Source organism: Eschscholzia californica, unplaced genomic scaffold (assembly GCF_041429995.1).
Source record: "Eschscholzia californica isolate CP2 unplaced genomic scaffold, dmEscCali1.0.p SCAF_3, whole genome shotgun sequence".
Classification (NCBI taxonomy): Eukaryota; Viridiplantae; Streptophyta; class Magnoliopsida; order Ranunculales; family Papaveraceae; genus Eschscholzia; species Eschscholzia californica.
The window spans coordinates 5,815,776-5,837,425 of NW_028238420.1; the positions used below are offsets into that span (position 1 = coordinate 5,815,776).

At 36.2% G+C, this 21,650-nt stretch overlaps 1 protein-coding gene across 1 annotated transcript; it reads left to right on the top strand.

The window, feature by feature from the left end:
* Positions 1–10,499: 10,499 nt before the first annotated feature.
* Positions 10,500–14,843, top strand: LOC147547969 (uncharacterized). The gene is made up of 10 exons (XM_086667483.1): positions 10,500–10,995; positions 11,355–11,484; positions 12,058–12,196; positions 12,271–12,483; positions 12,624–12,762; positions 13,151–13,301; positions 13,385–13,491; positions 13,813–13,910; positions 14,070–14,139; positions 14,599–14,843. The coding sequence occupies exons 1-10, from the start codon at positions 10,903–10,905 to the stop codon at positions 14,683–14,685; spliced, it is 1,227 nt and encodes a 408-aa protein (XP_086523609.1). The 5' UTR covers positions 10,500–10,902; the 3' UTR covers positions 14,686–14,843.
* The last annotated feature ends 6,807 nt before the right edge of the window (positions 14,844–21,650 follow it).

Consider the following 21,650-nt stretch of genomic DNA (forward strand, 5'->3'; position numbering starts at 1 on the left):
AAGGATTGGCTGTGACCAGGCGGCCTATAGCCAAATTTTGTTAGGGTGTGCTTATGTGTATGTAGAACTTGGGTGCCTTTCAACTATTTTTCTATTTTTATTGTGGGAAGTATACGAGGAGGGGTTTTTTTTTACACAGGCTACCAGAGTTATCTTCGTCATCGCAGTCGGGCGGAGAGATTTTCCTCCAAGGGTGGCGCCGCCACCGGTGATGGTTATCGTCTTAGGGTTTGCAGTTCATGACGGTTTCTAGGCAGTTTCTAACAGTTTCTTCCAGACTAGGAGTCTTCACCCTAGTCTGATTCTTCTTTTCCATCAACAACACTCCTATTCACTTTCTCTTCCTCTTTAGACTCTGATGTATCATGCGGATTTCTTCCTTTTCTTGATTTTGTAGATCTTTTGGCAGAATAGTTTTGAAGTTATACCATTCCGATTAGGCGTTGAACAAATATTAGATTTGGTCGAGGGTTCATATATATTACAAGGATTGATCCAATTAGGGTTTTGTATATGTGCTCCAATAAGGGAAATAATCCAACGAGAAATCATAAACCGGATCTGAAATTATATCAGTATCAAACTACAATGGAGGGGTATGGGTTAGGGTTCATAATCAATCTAGATTGTGATTCAATGAGAGGAGAAGATGGACTTTGGTAATGATTCGCACACGATCAACAATGAAGATTCTGGGTTGAAAGCATAAAATCACACGACGGGAACCGACACAGTAATCTCTTTGTATGGTATCCATTATAGTATTACATAACTACTTCTACTAAACAACCTATAATGGAGGGATATGGATTAGTTATTAAAAATCGATCTATACACTGATATGAATCGTGGAGAGAGGTTGGTATTCGGTTATGGATCGTGTATGAACAATAACGAAGTTCTGACGGTTTTCCGGTGACGGTTTTTCGGCGATAATGGCGGTTTTTCGGCGATAATGACGGTTTTCCAGCGAAAACGACGGGGATGTATATTTAGTATTTTCTTAATTTGTTTTTTCTGTTATTTTGGTGACCTTTAGGGTCTTTTCATCCGTGATCCATAGGATCCTTTCATTTTCGACCTTTAGAGTCATTTTCTTGAGTCGTGTCTAATCCAATTTCTTTCTCATTATGAGGCACTTTGCATTTAAAGGTATGCAACTCTCATGATGTTTGAAGAGAGAAATAATTATGATCATCCATGTAACCATTGTGATTTAATCACGTATGAATGAATATGGTTCGCTTGGTTTAAAAAAAACGTCATTACAAGACATTGATACATTATGAAGATAAAATGAAAAAGATATATCACGAAGACATAAGACCCACAACAAAGAAGCCTTTCAGCCCAAATTAAGACTTTCGAACCCCACACACATTACCAGTAGACACCATAATAAAAAATGAAGTGAAAGAGCATCACTAAAGTGTGTCATGAACCTGTCTCTCTCTCACTTTCATGTCACATGATCAATCACCAATGCAGATTATCATGCGAATCAGAGGAACCTCTACAGGGGAGATCGCCAACAGTAACACTTCTACGATGTTTACTTCACAACCTTGGAAACCTCCTCATGCTCCTTTCCTCAAAACGAACCTGCAGGCATAGGCGGTATCCTTCACGATGCCCAAACAACTTTTATCGCAGCCATAGTAGATACAACCAGAGGTCAAAATCCAGAAGAATGCGAATATTGTGCAATCATATATGCATTGCAGTGGGATATTAATCTCCAAATCCGACACATACATATTGAAACTTGAAAGCGGCAATCAAAACTTGATTAGGCATCTTCACAAGAGCAATGCAGCAATGAACTAGCAGTCAGGCAATCACATAGACAACATCACTAATCTCCGGCAGAACTTCGATAGCATCCTCTTCTCCTACACCCCGAGACAGAATAACCTTCTGGCAGATAAACTAGCTAAATGGGGAAGATAGAACGGTAGAAAGCGCTCCTGGAACTCCCTCCTCGATCTTCACAACTCTCTTGCTACCTAGTTTATCCCTCTCTCCCCTTGTTGTTTTCTTTCAAAAAAAACATCGTTACGACCATCATCACCTACCATCATTCTTGTAACCAACATTTCTTTCCTTCCCATCTCCAATCCATCTATCCCTCTAATCATCTAAGACATTAGGGGCTTAAAGGAAATCTGTAATCGAGGCCGAAGGAGATATATCCATGAGGTCTGAAGGTATCCTTCTGAAGGAATGTCCTTCGACCAAGATGGCAATGCGTACGATTTGGCTCATAGGATAATGACGACCTTATTGGAAGATCAATAAATCCGGTTCAATTAGGAGTCGTAATGCTTAGCTAGAAATTGCTTACGATTGTCGAATCACTTTGTCTATCCACGGCTAATATACATCGGATCCTACAACGGGTTACACATAAGAATGGTAACTTGAACAGTGAGAATAGACTGATGGAAACTTGCATATAGATGGATATGATCCAGTCTAATAGTGTTTAAAAGATAGAAAAGAATCGGGCTAGAAAGGGAAGTCCGGAAAAGAGCAAAACCCACTTTTTAGGCCAACAAGGGTATCCCTTAAAGGGAGAGCCCTGGAGGCCATAAAAGGGGTGTGGGCCGGCCAAGACAAGCCCATAAGGGGTTGTTGTGGCCAGTCACACTAAGGGGAAACCCTAACTAGGGTTTAGTCCTAATTAGGGTTTAGTCCTAATTAGGGAATCCTAGTTAGATTAAATTCTAACTTATGCTTATCTTTTCTTAGGGACTTTTATGATTCCTTATTTGAGTAGGACTCTAACAAGGTAATGCCTATATAAGGACCAGTTCAGAGTTCAGAAAAGGTGTGGAATTTTCTTAAGAAGGAAATCACTCTCTTCACACAACTATTGGAGAGAACGGATTTTAGAGAAAATGTTCACATTCTATTTATTACATCTACAAAAAGGAGTTCTTCATCTCTACCTTCAAGAAGGTCCTAGCTGACTGAAAGAAGGGAGTTCAAGTTATTCATTCGGTGTCTCAAGTAGAGGATCTACACTTGAAGCTCTATGATTTTCACACGCAATTGGAAAGGTTCGTGGGAAAATTGCCATAAAGGTTAGTTTATCCCACTTATAGTTCATTGTTAGTTCATGTATTTGATCTTGGATAACTTAGTGTTAAACATTAGATGTTTGAGATTTCGCTACCAACACTAGTTAAATGATTAGGGTAGTCTTAGAGACATGTAATTCCCTACAGAGGCAAACATGAGCGGAGCGATGGTTTGAAGTCAAGGTGGTCTAGCTTAAAAAATAAAGGACCAGACAAAGAATTAGGCCTGTAAACGGTGGTCCGAAAGTCCGAATCCGATCCGCATCCGCACTCAAATAATCTGACAATTCGGATTTCGGATTCGAATTTTGGATATATTGTCGAATATTTTTCGGATATCGGTTTCGGAGTCGGATATCGGTTTCGGAGTCGGATATAGCTACATTCGAAATCGAAATAATCCGATCCGGTTTTGGTTTGAAATCAAGGGTTAAGATTCACCCATGGGATTTAAAAAAAAAGCCCTAGTCAACTTCAAGGTCTTCAAGTCCTAAGTCTAAGTCTAACTTTCTAATCTCTAAAGTTGCAACAAAAAGAAAAAACCCTAGCAACACAACTCGGCAGTACGCACTCCGGCACTCGACTCCATCACTCCGTCACTCGACTCCATCTCTCGGCAGCTTCTTCCCTAAATCTCAACTCCATCTTTACTATCTCTCTCCAATTCATGTAAGTATTTAGTTCTCATCACAATTTCATAATACTTCCTCTTTCTCGATTGTTTTTAGTTCTGGTTTTAGGTTTTTTGATAATATTTCCATAATGAACCAGATTTCATAATATTTTCATAATAAACCAGATTTCATAATATTTCCATAATAAATCAGATTCCTGATTCACGGTATGATCTCTTTAACTTAAATCTTCTATTTTGGTTTAAGAGTTTACTTTATGCAGAGATTATACTTGTTATTCTAGGGTAGATTTTTGGTGTTTTTTGCTAATTTTAAAGAGAGAAAGAGAGAGAGGAACATAGGGTATTGTTTAGTTTTATGGGTTTATTTGTGTTTATACCTAATTGTTCAAAAGGAGTGATCTTGTAAGAATATGGGGTTTTCTTGAATCATTTTGTGGGTTGCTTCATGGTTGCCCTATATTTTGGATATGATTAAGTCCTATATGTGAATTTTGTGATTTGCCATGATTCAATTAGGTATCTAGGTTAATGTTTTAAATGCCTGATTGTAATAGGGGAAAGGGGGAAACTTACTTTATTTGATTGATTTTTCTTTTGTAATTCCTACTTAGAGGTTCATATGTGATCCCATTTAGGAAATATAGGATATGATTATGCAGACTAAGTCCTTGACTTTTACTATTTACGTATCCCGGGTTCTGCCACATTATTCGACACTTAATTTGTAGTACTCGGAATTGGGCCACTCGAGTAGCATTTGTATCGTTATTTGATGCTCTTGTGACCTTTATTCAATTGCTCGGGAGTAATCGGTACCAACCATTGGTGGAGAAGTCTATAACGTTCCCGTTTGATACGAAATTGCTTGTTTTACATATATGATATATGTTTCTCCATTCTCTACATGTTCACAGTATTTATGCTTATCTTATTCTACATATGACATATCTTGTTTTTTCTATGTATTAATCTTCTGTTTATCTTCATTTTAGGATGTCTCATTGTCCGATCACAAGTGATACAAACTCATCATCGCCAGTACAGACTATTATGAGCACTAGTGTTGAACAACCTGAACCAAGATTAGATAATGTTGGTTTAGGTAATCAGGATGAACTTGAAAGTGGGAATGATGAGATACAAGTTGCGAGTGGGAAGAAAAATAGAAAAAGAAAATCCAAAGTTTGGGAAGATTTTGATCGTGTCGAATTAGGGAATAAGCAAGTCCGAGCAACATGTAAGTATTGCAAAAGGAATTTTGATGGTTCTAGTTCAAAAGGGACAACTCAGTTGAGTAGCCATAGAAAAATATGTTATATGAAGCCTATGAATCGTGGTGGTCAAAAGCTTATAATTAACTTCCACAAGTAGTATTAGTGGAAAACCACCAAAATTTGGAACTTGGAAGTTTGATTTGAGAAAGTATAGGATTGCTTTTGCTAAGATGGTTGTTTTTCATGATTATCCATTTAATATGACTGAGCATCGGTATTTTCAAGAGTATGTGAAATCTATTAGCCCATTAATGAAGTTTTATTCTAGAAATACTATTAAGAGTGATGTTATGAAATTTTTTGTTGACATGAAAGCTCGTTTGCAAGTGATTCTTGATAATGTTACTTCTCGGGTGAGTTAAACAACCAATTTATGGACAGCTGAACATCAGAATAGAGGTTATTGTTGTGTAACTTGTCATTTCTTGGATGATGATTGGGTATTACACAAGAAAGTTATAGCATTTGGCATGATACCACCTCCACATAGTGGAATTGTTCTTAGTGAGTATATTAAAGCTACAACTTTATCATGGAATATTGATAACAAGTTGTTTGCTGTTGCGGTTGATAATGCTACTAGTAACGATGTTATGATTAGAAATCTTAAAGAATGGTTGAATGACAAAAGAGTTTTGGTCCTCAATGGTGATATGTTTCATATGAGGTGTAGTGCACACATTCTAAATCTTGTTGTACATGATGGTTTGAAGGTTGTGAGTCCTTTATAGGAAAAAATTCGTGATAGTGTCACTTTCATCAAAGCTTCACAAACTCGAAAACAAAAGTTTGATAGTGCATTGGTTCACACAAGATTGCTTGGCAAGGGGGTGTCAAGTGATGTCCCAACTAGATGGAATTCGACTTTCATATGCTTGAAACTGCTCTAGAAGTACGCTTAGCATTTGTACGTTTGCAAGAATTAGCTCCTGAATACACATGTTTGCCTACACCACTAGAATGGGAACAGAGTAAGGTGATATGACAATGTTTGAGAATTTTCAATGAGATTACACTTTTGTTTTCAGGGGTTAAGTATCCGACTGCTAACTTGTATTTCAAGGGTATTTTAGAAGTGAACATGAGCATCATGGAATGGTTAAAAATTGACCATGACTTTGTTTGTCATATGGCTACCAAGATGAAAGAAAAGTTCGATAAATATTGGAAGATATGTAGCTTGATGATGAGAATATTGGAACTATTATTGATCCTCGATATAAATTCAGATTTGTGGAGTTTGTGTTCAGTGAGATTTATGGCAGTGAGCATACTGTCCACACTACTCGGGTTCACACGGCATTGAAGGAACTTTACTCCTTTTATGCAACGAAAGATACTTCTTCTATCACTTTTAACCATTCATTTGATCATCTTGCAAGTTGTGCTAGTAGTGGGAGTGTTAGTACCGGAAAGAAATCACGCTTGGAATCCATGTTTGATGACTTGCAAGATAACAATCATGTGTTTTTCGAGAAAACAGAATTGGAGAAATATTTGGAGGAACCCTTGTTTCCAAAGAGTGATGGTCCGAGGAGTTTTGACATCTTATCTTGGTGGAAATTGAAGAAACCTACTTATCCGATACTTGCAACTATGGCTCGTGATATTCTAGCAGTTCCTGTATCTACCGTGGCATCAGAATCAACATTTAGTTGTAGCGGTAGAGTCGTTAGTGAGTATAGAGCGTGCTTGACCTCCGATGTTGTAGAAGCATTAACATGTGTTAAAGATTGGTTGCCGAAACTACCTGGTAAGTAATTTTATTAATGGTATATGTTAGTTTTTTACTTAGTTGGTTATTTTCTAATAAAGTTTCTATTTCAGATGAGATGTCCGTGGTGGAAGGAGCAGAAATATCTGATGTTGTCTCTTGTAGCTAGAACGCTTTTGGTAACTGGTGTTATCGAAACTTTGGATTGGTATAATCTCTATCTCTAACCTTTATGGTGATTCATGAATTGTTTTAGTGAAAGATGCAAACTTTACAAATTGCTAAATGATTTTGGGGTTTTAGTTTTTTTGCTTTGTATGAACTAACAACTATTCAAACAGAGCATGTATTTCTGTTTATGGTGGACTAATGAATAATGATCACTACTTTGTTATATTAGTTATGATGCTTTCTTAGATGTTGTAGGATGAACTAACTGATTACTTCTATCAACAAATTATTGAATAATGAAATACACTTAGTTGATAGGAATATAGAAAGTAACATTTTCCTTTCGCCAACTAATTTGTATTTGTTCTTTCTTCCATTTTATTATTGAGGTTGAAATTTATTCTGGCAACTTAATCAATGCAGTATCAAGAACCTTACAGCAGTAGCATGACGTGCAAGAACGCTTTTCAGCCAGGAACATTCACGAAGCAGCAACTAAACGCGGCAAATATGTTATGGATTTCAATGTTAAACACTTTATGTTTTAGCTTTTGAGGATTTAAACTTATGTTTTCAATGGTGTTATACTGTTATGGCTTAAACTTTAATATTATTGTGATATCTGGTATGTTTATGTTAGGTTTTATCATGGTTTATGTTAAATCTGAAATTTAGAAAAGAATTTAAAAAGTTCAGAATTTCGGATCGGATAATATTCGATATCCGAATAGCATTTCAGATATCGGATTCGGATGTCATTTTTGACCATCCGTCGAATGTCATTTTTGACCATCCGTCGAATGTCATTTTTGACCATCCGTCGGATATCGAACCCTTTTCGGATAGTTCGAATATTTTCGGATTTTGAATTCGGATAGTACTGCATCCGAAAATAGTTCGCTCTGTTTACAGGCCTACAAAGAATTTGATCAGAAAATAGGGTCAAATTTAAAGGATCTAACATGAAACAGGGGTAAAGTTTAGGGGAAATGCAAAATTACAGATAAAAGAAGGATAAAAACAAAAATTAAGATGCCTTGGGCAGGATTTGAACCCAAGACTTAGTAGGTGGACATTTAAGGACCAACTTGGCAAAGCTAACTTCATGAAATTGGATTGTTTAATTTAATTAATAAGAGTTTTGCACCCTTCGCTGCAACCAGGTGTAGTCGATGCCTGGCTCCACCCTTAGAGGCAAGTCAAAGAGAGAAATCGCCGAGATAGTTGGCGACAATGATGGTGGTTGGTGGCGATTAAGATTGAAGAAAATAAAGATGAAAAGGAGTAGAAAGAGGGGGATTGGAGAGGGTAGAAAAAAGAGGTGTTGATGGTAGTGGTGGTGGTGGTGGTGAAGATTGAGATAAAAAATAAGGGTTATTTCCCTAATGGCCCCCAACTTTATGACCAGCTTCCCGCCTGGCCCCCTACTTTACGAGAAATACCCATATGGCCCCCTTCCGTTATAACACTGTTACTTTCTCTTCCATTTCTTTTCTCTCTCCTCCAACATGTGTTTCTCTCTCTGCCACCTCGTTAAAACCAGCCAACTCATCATCTTCTCCGAGAAGGTCGCCGGCCGACCAATTTTCCGGCCGGCGACCTTCAAACCCAATTTTTTTTTTTCATCTCTCTCTCTCTCAAAAAAAAAAAAAACTTTTTTCACCTCCCTCTCTGTCTCTCTCTCTAAACTCCGGCGAAGGGGGTTACCCTTCGCCGGAGGACCTTGAAGGTCTGCCCGAGCAGATCTCAAAGGTCTGCTCGAGCAGATCAAGGTCTGCTCGGGCAGGTATGCTCCGGCAGACCTTCAAGGTTTTCCTGCGAAGGGTAACCCCCTTCGTCGAAGTTTAGAGAGAGAGAGAGAGGAGAGATGAAATAAAAAAAAATCTTTTTTTTTTAGGTTTGAAGGTCGCCGGCCGGAAAATTGGTCGGCCGACGACCTTCCCAGAGAAGATGATGAGTTAGCTGGTTTTAACGAGGTGGCAGAGAGAGAAAACATGTTGGAGAGAGAAAAGAAATGGAAGAGAGAGAGTAACGGTGTTATAACGGAAGGGGGCCATATGGGTATTTCTCGTAAAGTAGGGGGCCAGACGGGAAGCTGGTCACAAAGTTGGGGGCCATTAGGGAAATAACCCAAAAAATAAAGATGAAATTTTAGTTTTTTTTTCTTGTTCGACTTCACCTTTGACTTGGTCCAAGTCAATTGACCAATTTACGTCTGATGTTGTGTGCCTAAATAATTTCTCTTTTACCTATAACAGCATAGTAGGAAATTTGAAGGTAAATCTATTTTGGTCGCCTAAAGGTGATCAACTTACCAAAATAACCCCCACGATGACGAGCTTACATTATGGAGTCCTTTTAATTGTTTACGTTAGTCAACTTTAATAATTGATTTATTTTATCTTTTCGTTTTGATAATTGTATTTCCATCTTTGTCTGATATCTTCCTTCATCATTGGAGAAGGGTTGTTAGCAGGCGACTAGACAACCGGCGACCCTTTATAAATTTTTTTTTCCTTCATTTCCTCCTTCCACCACCACTACCGGCACTTGTCAACCATTGCAACCATCACCACTCTTCTTCTCTCTCAACATTTTTTTTCTCACCCTCTCTACTGTTTACAAACCCTCTCTCCACAATAGAGGGATGAAAGAATGACTTCGATCAAGGTTTTCAATCTTGATCAAACGTCCCATCTCTCAGCTCCTACCCGTGGAGAGAGTGAACAATATAAAGAGAGAAAATGGGTGTTGAGGGAGAGATAAGAAAAGAGAAAATTAAAGTGAAAATAAGGGGGAGCGAGAGAAGAAAATTGAGGTGATGGCGAAGGAGATGGGTGTGGTAGTCGACCGTTGGTTGTGGTGGTGGTTGAAGAAGGACATGAAGGAGAAGAAGACATTTTTTTTCTATGAAATATCACTAGTGGTCGACCGACCGTTTATCTACACCTTTCTCAAATGAAGAAGAAGAAAGATGACATGTATGAAAATATATTGAGTTAATTCCGTTCAATTTGTGACCAACTCAGTGTTTTGACCCCCATAAGTGTCGGATAGTTCGATTTGAGCCCCAAGGGCCAAAAAATTTCAACTTTTTCTGGAACTACCCTTGGGGCCAAAATAAAATTAATTCCAAAATTAAAAAAAAACATAAACTTCACCTTATCTCTCTATTTCTCACCCACTTCACTTCCTCTTCCCTCCATCTCATCTCTTCTTCACCCTAAGAAGGGAGAGAAAGGAAGAAGAAGAGAGAGAAAGGAAGAAGATGAAGGAAAAAAAATTGGGTTAGGTTCCCGACCTGAATTTTGCCGGCCGACGACTTCTTGCCGGAGGTGAGGTAAATAGGAAGAGATAAGATGAAGGAGAGAGGAGGTGAAGTGGATAAGAAATAGAGAGATGAGATGGCGTTTATTTTTTTTTTAATTTTTTGGAATTAATTTCATTTTGGACTCAAGGGTAGTTCCGGAAAAAGTTGAATTTTTTTTTACCTTGGGAGTCAAATTGAACTGCCAGACACTTATGAGAGCCAATACGGTGAGTTGGTCATAAGCTCGGGGGCAAAAACAAAATTAACCCAGATATATTTGTATAGAAGGGTGAAAAGGGAAAGAAAAAGTAACGCGTTAAAGTTGCAAAAAAAAACAAAAGGGGCTAAATGGTAGTTGGTCATCTTTGAAGGGCGACTTTGGTTAGTTGGTCAGCTTTGGGGGACCAAAAAGGAACTAGCAACCCCACTTTTGGGGAAGGCGCCCTCTTCCCACGATACACTTCGGCTCATTACGGCGCCTGATGTAAATGTATTGGGCGCCTAATAAGTTCCCAATTCCCAGCCAGGAGTGACTCAGGAGTTCATAGACGGTAACGAGAGTCTATAAACACAAGGGTTTCAGTTTCGTCCAATTCGTTTACCCCTAAGCTACCACCAGTCTGCTTATTCTCTCTCTCTCTCTCTCTCGATTTCCCAAGTACTACTATTCTAGGGTTTTCAGAGTTCTTAGAGAGAGAGGAATTTGTTCAGCAATGACGACTATCGTTGTAACTTCTGAGGAGGATCCTTCACTCTCCGTTGTTCGCTTCACTTCAGAACTTGCCTGGGCTGATGCTGGTCCTGAGGTAACCTCTCTCATCTCTTTCTGTCTTCAGTATTTAGGGTTTATTTCATTTTGTATGCTTTTCATATTCCCGTTCCTTATTTTCGTGGTGGAAGAAAAACTTCAGTTTCTTTTTGCCCTAATCTGATACATCTAGCTTCTATAAGAACCAACTTTTCTGATGAATCCTTAAAACACAACCGCCCGTTAATTTTCTTTCATCGGATTCAAAATAATACTCATTGTTTTGATTCCCACTACTCTGTATGAGTCAGAGATCAGCAAATTAAAAAAAAAAACTCACCTTTACCAATTTATAATTGGGTATTTTGTCTTGATGATGTTTCAATCAATATCTGAGTATATTTTTTTCATTCCAAGGTTGCCGAACCTCAAGTTGCTAGGTTATGCGCCGAAGCCCAAGAATGCATAGTCATGGGTCGCTGGTTGGATTTGGCTTCACTTATGCTTACTTCTGCTGAGTTGATATTTTCAAAGGTTTCCGAGAAAGGTACAATTTTTGTTAACAAGTGGGGTTGATTAGACCTTTTTAAGCAAGGGCCTTGAAGCTTGATGTTACGAGTCTTAGGGTTACGTAGTTATATAAGAGCATAATTGAGTAGGTAAACAAGAAGAGACCGTTGCCATTCTGGTGGAATGTTAAGTTATCTGAAGGACGAAAAGTAGTAGATTAAACAGGACCTAATATATGAGTAATTTTGCAGTTTTTCCATCTGCCATTCAATATGATTTGTCAACCTTGCAATTAATTAATTTTTTCTTGCTTTTGTGGTTGACTAATATCTGTCACACTTGACATAGTTCATCATTTAAACTCTTAAATCTAATTTTGAACATTGCTCTTTCACCTTCCTGATCTTATGACTGTTGCACTTCATTATATCCTTTTCGCTTGAGTGTTTTCTTACTTAAGTTCAGTTGCATACTTGCACATTAGGAGAATCAGGAGAATGTTGTTGGTTCTTGTCATTGAAAATTGGGAAAGTGATTATTCCTGCCAAGTCTGACTGAATATCCTGGTTTGATTGGATTGGATTGGAACTGATAATTTGTTGCATTTCAGATCTTGAGTGCATCTTCACTGTTATTTGCAACCTTGTCACAAAATGTGAAAGTCTGGATGAAGCACTTGAAATGGCGAAGCTTATATCTGCAAAAATTACTCAACAACCAAACGAAAAGGCTGTACTTCGCCTGAAGATGTAATATCAATTTTATTTTTCTTTTAGCCAAAGATAATATGACAACTGTCTTACATTTTGCCTGCTTGGTTCAGTTTGTTCAATCTTTACAATCTACTGGAGAACCCATACAGCAAGTTCTACGTTTACATGAGAGCCCTTAACTTGGCAGTTAGTGGCAAAGTCACAGAACACATCGTGCCTTCATTCAAGAAGATGGATAGCTTCCTTAAAGAGTGGAACATTGGAACTTTGGATCAAAGAGAGCTTTTTCTGGCTATCGCTACCATTTTACGGGAAAGCAAAAGGTAATTTCATTACAGTAACACAGACATAAATTGTGTATGTCTCTCTATCTCTCCCTCATGTTTTGTTCACACGTGATATTACTTGCATATGCCCCTCGGTTTATCCATTTTTTTTCTAACGGATCATCTTTGTCTATCAGCTCATCGAAGGATTCATTCAATTTCCTTACCAAGTACTTGGCAACTTTTTCGGGTGAGGATGCACATAACATTGGTGAGGCTAATGAAGAAGCTGTCCGTGCTATTGTAGAGTTTGTGAAGGCACCAGACATGTTTCAGGTAACTTATGTGCAGATTTGACCAAAAACTGTGGCCTTGTGGAAAAATAAAAAATCTTCTACTTATTCTGGTTGTTGCACTTGCACATGCTACATTGGCTTTCTGGTACATCGAAGCATATTTCTGGGTGCATTAACCTGTCTATATTTTGGGTTCGAAAATGATTGCTTCTTGTATCCGTTTCTTAATATTGGATGTTGTTATAACTTTTTATCCTACATGTGCTGTATCATCTGTTGGTATTTTCTATTCGTTTTCCATGGTTGTAGGAGTACAGTTCTTGCAACTTGTGTTCTTAGACATGCGTTCTACTTTCATTCGCAGCTTCTATTTTTTCTTATGTTTTCTGGTGTCAATTGAATCCCGAATTCTACCTGTTTGCTTGCAGTGTGATTTGCTAGATATGCCAGCTGTTGCGCAATTGGAAAAAGATACCAAATATGAGTTGGTATATCAGCTTTTGAAGATCTTCCTCACGCAGAGGCTTCATGCCTACTTAGATTTTCAAGCTGCAAATCCAACTTTTTTGAGCAGCTATGGTAATATTTTGTGTATGTGAAGAAACAAATTGGGGGAGCAAGTGAAGATATTTTTTATTAACTTACTGTGTAATTCATTCTAGGTCTTGTTCATGAAGACTGTATAACAAAGATGAGGTTGATGTCACTAGCTGATCTTGGGAATACATCAGCTGAAATTCCATATGCTCTCATCAGAGACACACTTCATGTAATATTTCTCTTTCTGTCTCTCTCTTACACACACAAACACAGACATAAACACCGGGAGGCCGGTAGATGTCATATTTTTTTCTTTTCTGAGCAATGATTGAATAATATCCTAAAATTATAGTGTTGCTCCTTGTATAGTTCGGCTCAGATTGCTCCTATGGGGCAAAGTACCCTGCTTGGTTGCAGTAAGCTGAGAATAAAATTGAAATCCACCTTAATGTCATAAAAGGATAGCTCACTTCCTGCCTGGTTTCCCACAGCATCCAAATAACATACATTATGTTAAACATGTTACTCATATGATACAATTTCTATACAGGTCACTGACGATGAAGTGGAACTTTGGGTGGTCAAGGCTATTGTTGCAAAACTACTCGACTGTAAGATGGACCAGATTAATGAAATCGTGATTGTTAGGTAAGTTAGGGTTTAAGTAGTTCGTTTGCGCTAGTACTCAGACACTAGTATGAAAAGTTCGTCCCAAGTCTCGACATTATAAAATTAGGTTTTCAGTAGTTTCTTTCTATTAACCGTTCTTTGCATTTTCTGGGTTTGTTTCATTCTTTTGTTATGCAGTCGAAGTACCGAGCGCCTCTTCGGACCACACCAGTGGCAAAACCTTCAATCGAAATTATCTATCTGGAGGGTAAGTATGTTTTTCCAATTTATAAGCTTGACGCTTCATTGTCGGACTTGCAAGTCACTATTAGAGCTATATGATTATGACTTATGGGGCTCAAAAACAAATGTAGAAATGCAGTTCCTTTTCGAGAATTATTGTTGCTTTTCAGGAATAAATAGGATCTATAGTATTTGTGCTCACCTGTTCATGTTTTTCGGAAGAAACCAAACTTCAAAGTTCGAAGTGCAAAAACCCAAGAACTCTGTAATTTGTATTCGTATCTTTTTATTGTATTCGTTATCTCGGTGATACCTTTTATTAAACTACTAATAGACTTTCACACCGGACACCCACATGCGACTCCCTTTCTGCATCTGCTGGATGACTTGAGCTGATTTCTTTAGGCAATGGTTGAGGTGTGTTTATTTGAGTTTGGATAGACAGACATCCGTCCTCATTTACTTGTTATGTCTCTCTTTCCAGAGCAATATTGCGAATGTGATAACAACAATTCAAGCAAACAAGATAACTGAAGATGCACATGGAGTCCAAGGAGCGGCGACTCGTTGAGAACATATCTCTGTTGGCTTGATAATTTTGTACTGACCTTCTGAGTTTTCGTTTTTAATTAGAGATTATAGTTCTAAATTGATCGGCTGTACTTCATAAGTATCATATTATTGTAGTTGGTTTTACATTTATAAAGAATTTGATGATTTCATTACGCATAATACTGTTATCAATCATTGTTGAGACTTACCTATGATTGAAGTATATTTTGTACTTTAAGACTGCAGGCGAGGATTTCCCACTTCCCAGGGACAGGGGTAAGAATTTCAACTGTTAAAATTTTGTTGTGGTCTAGGGTACATTTGTTAAGTTGGAAAATGAGTTTGAACTGGAAAACCTTAAATCCTAGTCGGTTGAAACCCTTTAATTGGAAGATCCTACATTAGGAACCTCTCCATCTCTTCTCTCGCAGAACCTTTAATTTGTAAATGAACTTGAACCAGCAAAAACCCTAAACCACAGTATGTCGAAACCCTCATCTTTGTGATACGTTTCTTCTATAAGAAGCTTCCACTTACAAATCGGAAGAATAAACCCTAAATCCCAACCGTAACTTCCATTTAAAAATTGGAAGAATAAACCTTAGATCTCAGCGGTGAAATTGGGATGGAGACCTAGATTTAGGAATTTCTATAGGCACCTTGTGTAAAAGGGGGTCTGCAACAATGTACTGAGGTGTCTTTATTTTTTTTTTAAAATTAACTACGATCTACGTTAGTTACTACATTGACATTGATACATGAAAGATGTGATAAGCACGATGACTGTCGAATTCAAACTCCTACAAAGAACGGGCCTATAGGCCAACTAAACTATGGCATAAAGTCCAACAACATTATTTATACCTTAATAACCTAAGTTCATAAACCATGGAAACCACCTCCTCTGGGAATCGAACCTGGGACAAGAGTTTGGAGTTTATGTCAACACATCGGACCACTTGGGCAACCAATTGTTGACTAGTCAGGTGCCTTTAAATGTCTCTGGCCGAAAAATTATGATTCTTTCCCATTTAAATTGGATGAGTTTCTATATTTTCACACCATCAATGACGACTATTTACATTTCTGTCCTTATTTTGGAAAATGTAATCTTTAGTCTTTTTTAACTTCTTGTACTGTTCACCCGTTGTTGTTTACAGCCTTATCAATGAAGTTAAATTCCCTCCTTCAGCAGTTAGTAGAGAGAAAGAGTGGAGCGGAGATATTTCATTTGGGTGGCGCTACCTATTATTTAGAATAAAATAACGTCTTTTCAGCAATTACCAGCGTGATCTTCATTTTGGGAGGGATCCTACCCCGGATTTTCCTCTTTGTTTGGAATAGAACAGAGAGACAGGGACAAGGATGGTGGTTTGGGTAACGGTTTCTGCATCATCAATCTCCAGAATACTAAAAGGGTTCTTCTCGGATTAAAGATGATGGATCCGTCATAACAATTTCTTGATCACCAACTTCTTAATCGCCATGGTTGAGTGTCTACTTGGTTCAATCTTCTTCATTAATATAATTATGTTCGCGACCTTTAGGATCTCTTTCGTGATCTTTAGGATCTTAATTTGTGACCTTTAGGGTCTTTTTATTTTATTTTTGTAATCTTGTACTCCTTTCTTTTCATGTTGTCTTTACTGTTGTGAGTTTCATGTTGTTATTTACTTTAGTAAAGCCATGTATTACTCAAGGGAGTCAAAACAATCAAAACCATGTAACTTGTTGGATCGTATTCCTTCTTTGAATGAAATTATGGTTTATCTAGAAAAAAAATGAAGTTAAGTTCCCAAAAAAAGCAGACCCTCAGAGAATGCTCTCGTGCCTTGTTTCAAATCCTAACATGACATGTTAAGAATGTGCTACTATTATTTAGAGTGTGCGAAGAAGTGCGAAAGGCAATTGATGCAAGCGTAGGAAATGATTAATGAACTTTTGAATCAAACTTTGAGTAACTTTATAAGGGAAATAAGCATTTGTTTCGTCGGGTTTACTGTAGGACAGGAGTTTTAAAAGGGTTTCCACTTTTCATGATGAGCTCTTCACCTTGTCATCTTTTGTAGATGACATTATTGAGATCCTTAATCCAGAAGATATCTCCAATCTAACACACTAAAAACTTAAAAATTGTTTAGGTGTCATTTCCTAGACGGGTAGTTTTGCTTTTAATATTGAGTGTAACTGAAATCCTCACGAAAAATCTCAAATAATGAATTTTCTTCGTACATCTTAAAATTAAATGTTGCTCTTCATCTTAAGATCTAAGTTGAGTTCCCATTGGAGAGAGCTTTTTGTTTAAAAAACTCTAAAAATCCTAGGTGACCCTTAGAGTTTTATTGGAGATGCTCTTAGCGATGAAAATGAGTAGAATTCATGTATGTATGTTAAAACAATCTGTATTCTAAGCAATTAAAAAAATCGTAAGTCAACTTCAATTTAGTCGTTGCTCTTTTAGAAGACTCGTGCAATCTCTCGGTATCACGCAGTTGTGTAGTTAAGATGAGAATGAAAAATATATATTTTGGATAAACTAAAATGGTTTGGGCTACAAGTCCATCCGTGGCCAAGAAATCGGGGGGGGGGGGGGGGGGGGGGGTGGGGGGGGGGGGGGGGGGGTGGGGGGGGGGTGGGGGGGGGGTGGGCGAAGGTAGTACGGTAGTTCATAATATGTTTTAAAAAAGAAGAGATTTCTAGAGGGAAAGAAAATCATAAAATATACAATCGTCTCGATTATGAGAGACAAAATTCCGTGAAACTATATATCGAAGGGACTTCTGAAGATTTTCTAAGTAACATTATAAATAGACAAATAAATTCGTGAAATAAAAAATAGATTTGAATTTGATACGTGTAACAATTATTGTTCTAGAGAAAGAAACCATAAATGAAGAATCTGATTACGATATACACAATTCAATTTATCTCTTTTTAAAAATGACATTAATGATGAACTAATGATAAAATTCACTTCTCATCGAAGAGTTGAAAACTTCTCAAATGGAAGTGGAAGAAGACGGATTTATTGTGATACATGGTTGAGTTATTGTTAACTCATAAGAGTCATAATGTATCATGAACAACTATATTTGTTGTGCTTGTTCAGAACGCATTATGACGAAGGTAGTACGGTAGTTCATAATATGTTTTAAAAAAGAAGAGATTTCTAGAGGGAAAGAAAATCATAAAATATACAATCGTCTCGATTATGAGAGACAAAATTCCGTGAAACTATATATCGAAGGGACTTCTGAAGATTTTCTAAGTAACATTATAAATAGACAAATAAATTTGTGAAATAAAAAATAGATTTGAATTTGATACGTGTAACAATTATTGTTCTAGAGAAAGAAACCATAAATGAAGAATCTGATTACGATATACACAATTCAATTTATCTCTTTCTAAAAATGACATTAATGATGAACTAATGATAAAATTCACTTCTCATCGAAGAGTTGAAAACTTCTCAAATGGAAGTGGAAGAAGACGGATTTATTGTGATACATAGTTGAGTTATTGTTAACTCATAAGAGTCATAATGTATCATGAACAACTATATTTGTTGTGCTTGTTCAGAACGCATTATGACGAAGGTAGTACGGTAGTTCATAATATGTTTTAAAAAAGAAGAGATTTCTAGAGGGAAAGAAAATCATAAAATATACAATCGTCTCGATTATGAGAGACAAAATTCCGTGAAACTATATATCGAAGGGACTTCTGAAGATTTTCTAAGTAACATTATAAATAGACAAATAAATTCGTGAAATAAAAAATAGATTTGAATTTGATACGTGTAACAATTATTGTTCTAGAGAAAGAAACCATAAATGAAGAATCTGATTACGATATACACAATTCAATTTATCTCTTTCTAAAAATGACATTAATGATGAACTAATGATAAAATTCACTTCTCATCGAAGAGTTGAAAACTTCTCAAATGGAAGTGGAAGAAGACGGATTTATTGTGATACATAGTTGAGTTATTGTTAACTCATAAGAGTCATAATGTATCATGAACAACTATATTTGTTGTGCTTGTTCAGAACGCATTATGACGAGAAATAAAATATTAGTTTAGGAAAAAACGATTTTGTATTTGAGTTGAAGAACAAATTAAAGATTTTTTCGAAATGGATTATGTTCAAGAAAATGGGCCAAAGACCCAAGGCATTACAAATTGTGGCAAGGCGTTGCAAAGGTGTCGCAAGGCACTACAAATTTGTCGCAAGACGTTACACAGTTGTCGCAAGGTTTTGAAAATTAAAAAAAGTCCAAATTTTTTAGGGAGTTTTGACCAAATTTTCCAATTATGATTGTACACAATTCAATATGAATATTCACGATACATTATGGGAGTTCACGTGATTTCACAAGCAGATGTGTTTTTTAATCATAAAAAAATATTATGACCTCCCATCAGTTATGATTTTTTTTCCGATAATCTTGTACAAAAATAAGATTACTAAAGAAAATAAGATTAATTGTATTTTTGTTCTAGTCATGACGAATTATCTATCTCATGACAGGTATAGCTTTTAAGACCAATCTTTTATTGTATAAACAACACCAAAAACACTGTGGTAGGGGGATTGAATAACTTCATCTTATAGGGCGGATTGTATAATTTGGGCCAAGTAAAAGTCATTTTCTGAATCCAATTCCAATGTCCACACGGTACGTTCAACCAAAAAAAAAAAGTGTCCACACGGTGAAGTACTTAGGGGGGGGGGGGGGGGGGGGGGTATTGGATTGGGACTTTCGCGGACATTTGAGAGTCCGCGAAAGTCCGAGGCATTCAAATTCAGACATTTAAGAGTCTACGAAAGTCTGAGGCATTCAAATCCAGACATTTGAGAGTCCACGAAAGTCTGAGGCATTCAAATCCAGACATTTGAGAGTCTATGAAAGTCCGAGGCATTCGATTTGTCTTCCAAAATGTCTCATACTTTGGTGGACTTCATAGTTTGATGGATTTGTGAAGGATTTGGGACAAATTTGGAAGCCAAAATGTCTTTCAAAAAACAAGAGACATTTGAAGTCCATCATGTGATTAACCAATAATAATAATATTAAAATAATAAATGTCTACCAAATGTCCATCAATGTCCACAAATATTCACAGATGTCCACGAAAGTCGAAAAATATATTTTTGAAATGTTAGTATAAATATATTATTTCATGTGATTAAACAATAATAATAATATTAAAATAATAAATGTCTACCAAATGTCCATCAATGTCCACAAATATTCACAGATGTCCACGAAAGTCGAAAAATATATTTTTGAAATGTTAGTATAAATATATTATTTCATGTGATTAAACAATAATAATAATATTAAAATAATAAATGTCTACCAAATGTCCATCAATGTCCACAAATATTCACAGATGTCTACGAAAATCGAAAAATATATTTTTGAAATGTTAGTATAAACATATTATTTCATGTGATTAAACAATATAATAATATTAAAATAATAAATATCTACCAAATGTCCATCAATGTCCACAAATATTCACAGATGTCTACGAAAATCGAAAAATATATTTTTGAAATGTTAGTATAAACATATTATTTCATGTGATTAAACAATAATAATAATATTAAAATAATAAATATCTACCAAATGTCCATCAATGTCCACAAATATTCACAGATGTCCACGAAAGTCGAAAAATATATTTTTGATATGTTAGTATAAATATATTATTTCATATGATTAAACAATAATAATATTAAAATAATAAATGTCTACCAAATATCCATCAATGTCCACAAATATTCACAGATGTCTACAAAAGTCGAAAAATATATTTTTGATTAGCACAAATATAATATGCATTACACATTTTGTCAATGTACTCAAGATCTTAAAATGTCCCCAGGACATTTTGTTTATGGATCAAATGTCTTGAAATGTCTATAAAGACATTTTGTCTACAAACTCTCAATGTCTTGAAAATGTCTATGAACACATGTTGTCTATAATAAGTCATGTCTACGGGACAATTTGTCTATGAAAGTCTGTGAAAGTCTCGATCCACTACCCCCCCCCCCCCCCCCCCCTTATAGTTTCTTTTAGGGAACAAAATCTCTTTTTGTAATGGTTAGGTTTTATCAATCTCCTTTGACCCCATACTTAAAAAAGTTAACTTAGCTTTGAAGCTCTTTGAAGGTTACTAAAGAAATGATCTTTAGCTATGTCAAGATAAACATGGTTATTGAATTACTCACTTACTCATTGCCTAGTTTGGATTTTATTAATGACTATTGTCACTCAATTTAGTCCTAATTATTCTTTTTGATCACAAAATAAGTCCTAGTCAATTCTTAATTTTAAATGAGTCTTATTAGTAGAAACATAAAATCAACAATATTCTTACTCAACCCCAATTGTTTGGAAAATGTACACATTACTAATTTGTTTAATAAATCTCTAGATAAGGTTTTAAGGACTTTAATTACATGAGTAGTTGAAGAAAATTAATAGTATCTATTAAGGTTTTATTGAAGGGCAGTGCTACTTTCTCTCATTATGTCATAATTAAGTTTCATTTAAGGGAAGTGTTACTTTTCCTTATTATGTGACTAAACTTGAGCAATTTTTAGTCTTTGTTTTGTCACATAGACTCTATCTAATTTATTTCATCTTTTTAATGACAACTTCCTAAAAATGAGAAAATGCTGGTAGAATTTGGTGGGATTAGAATAAAAACATCGAAACCGTGTTACTTGACTTGCTTGTTATTCTACATTGAATGTTTTGATTTATGTAGTACAAGTTCAAAGTAAAGAAAATATAATAGTTCTTATGTTTCTTGATCAAGTAAGATAGAGATCCTTCATCAAAAAAAGTAAGATAGAGATCTCCAAGGTTGGAAACAACGTTGGTTCCTATAATTGGATTAGACATGATAGGCGATTGGAACCAAAGAAAATAGTTCTAAAATAGAATGTGTTGAAAATT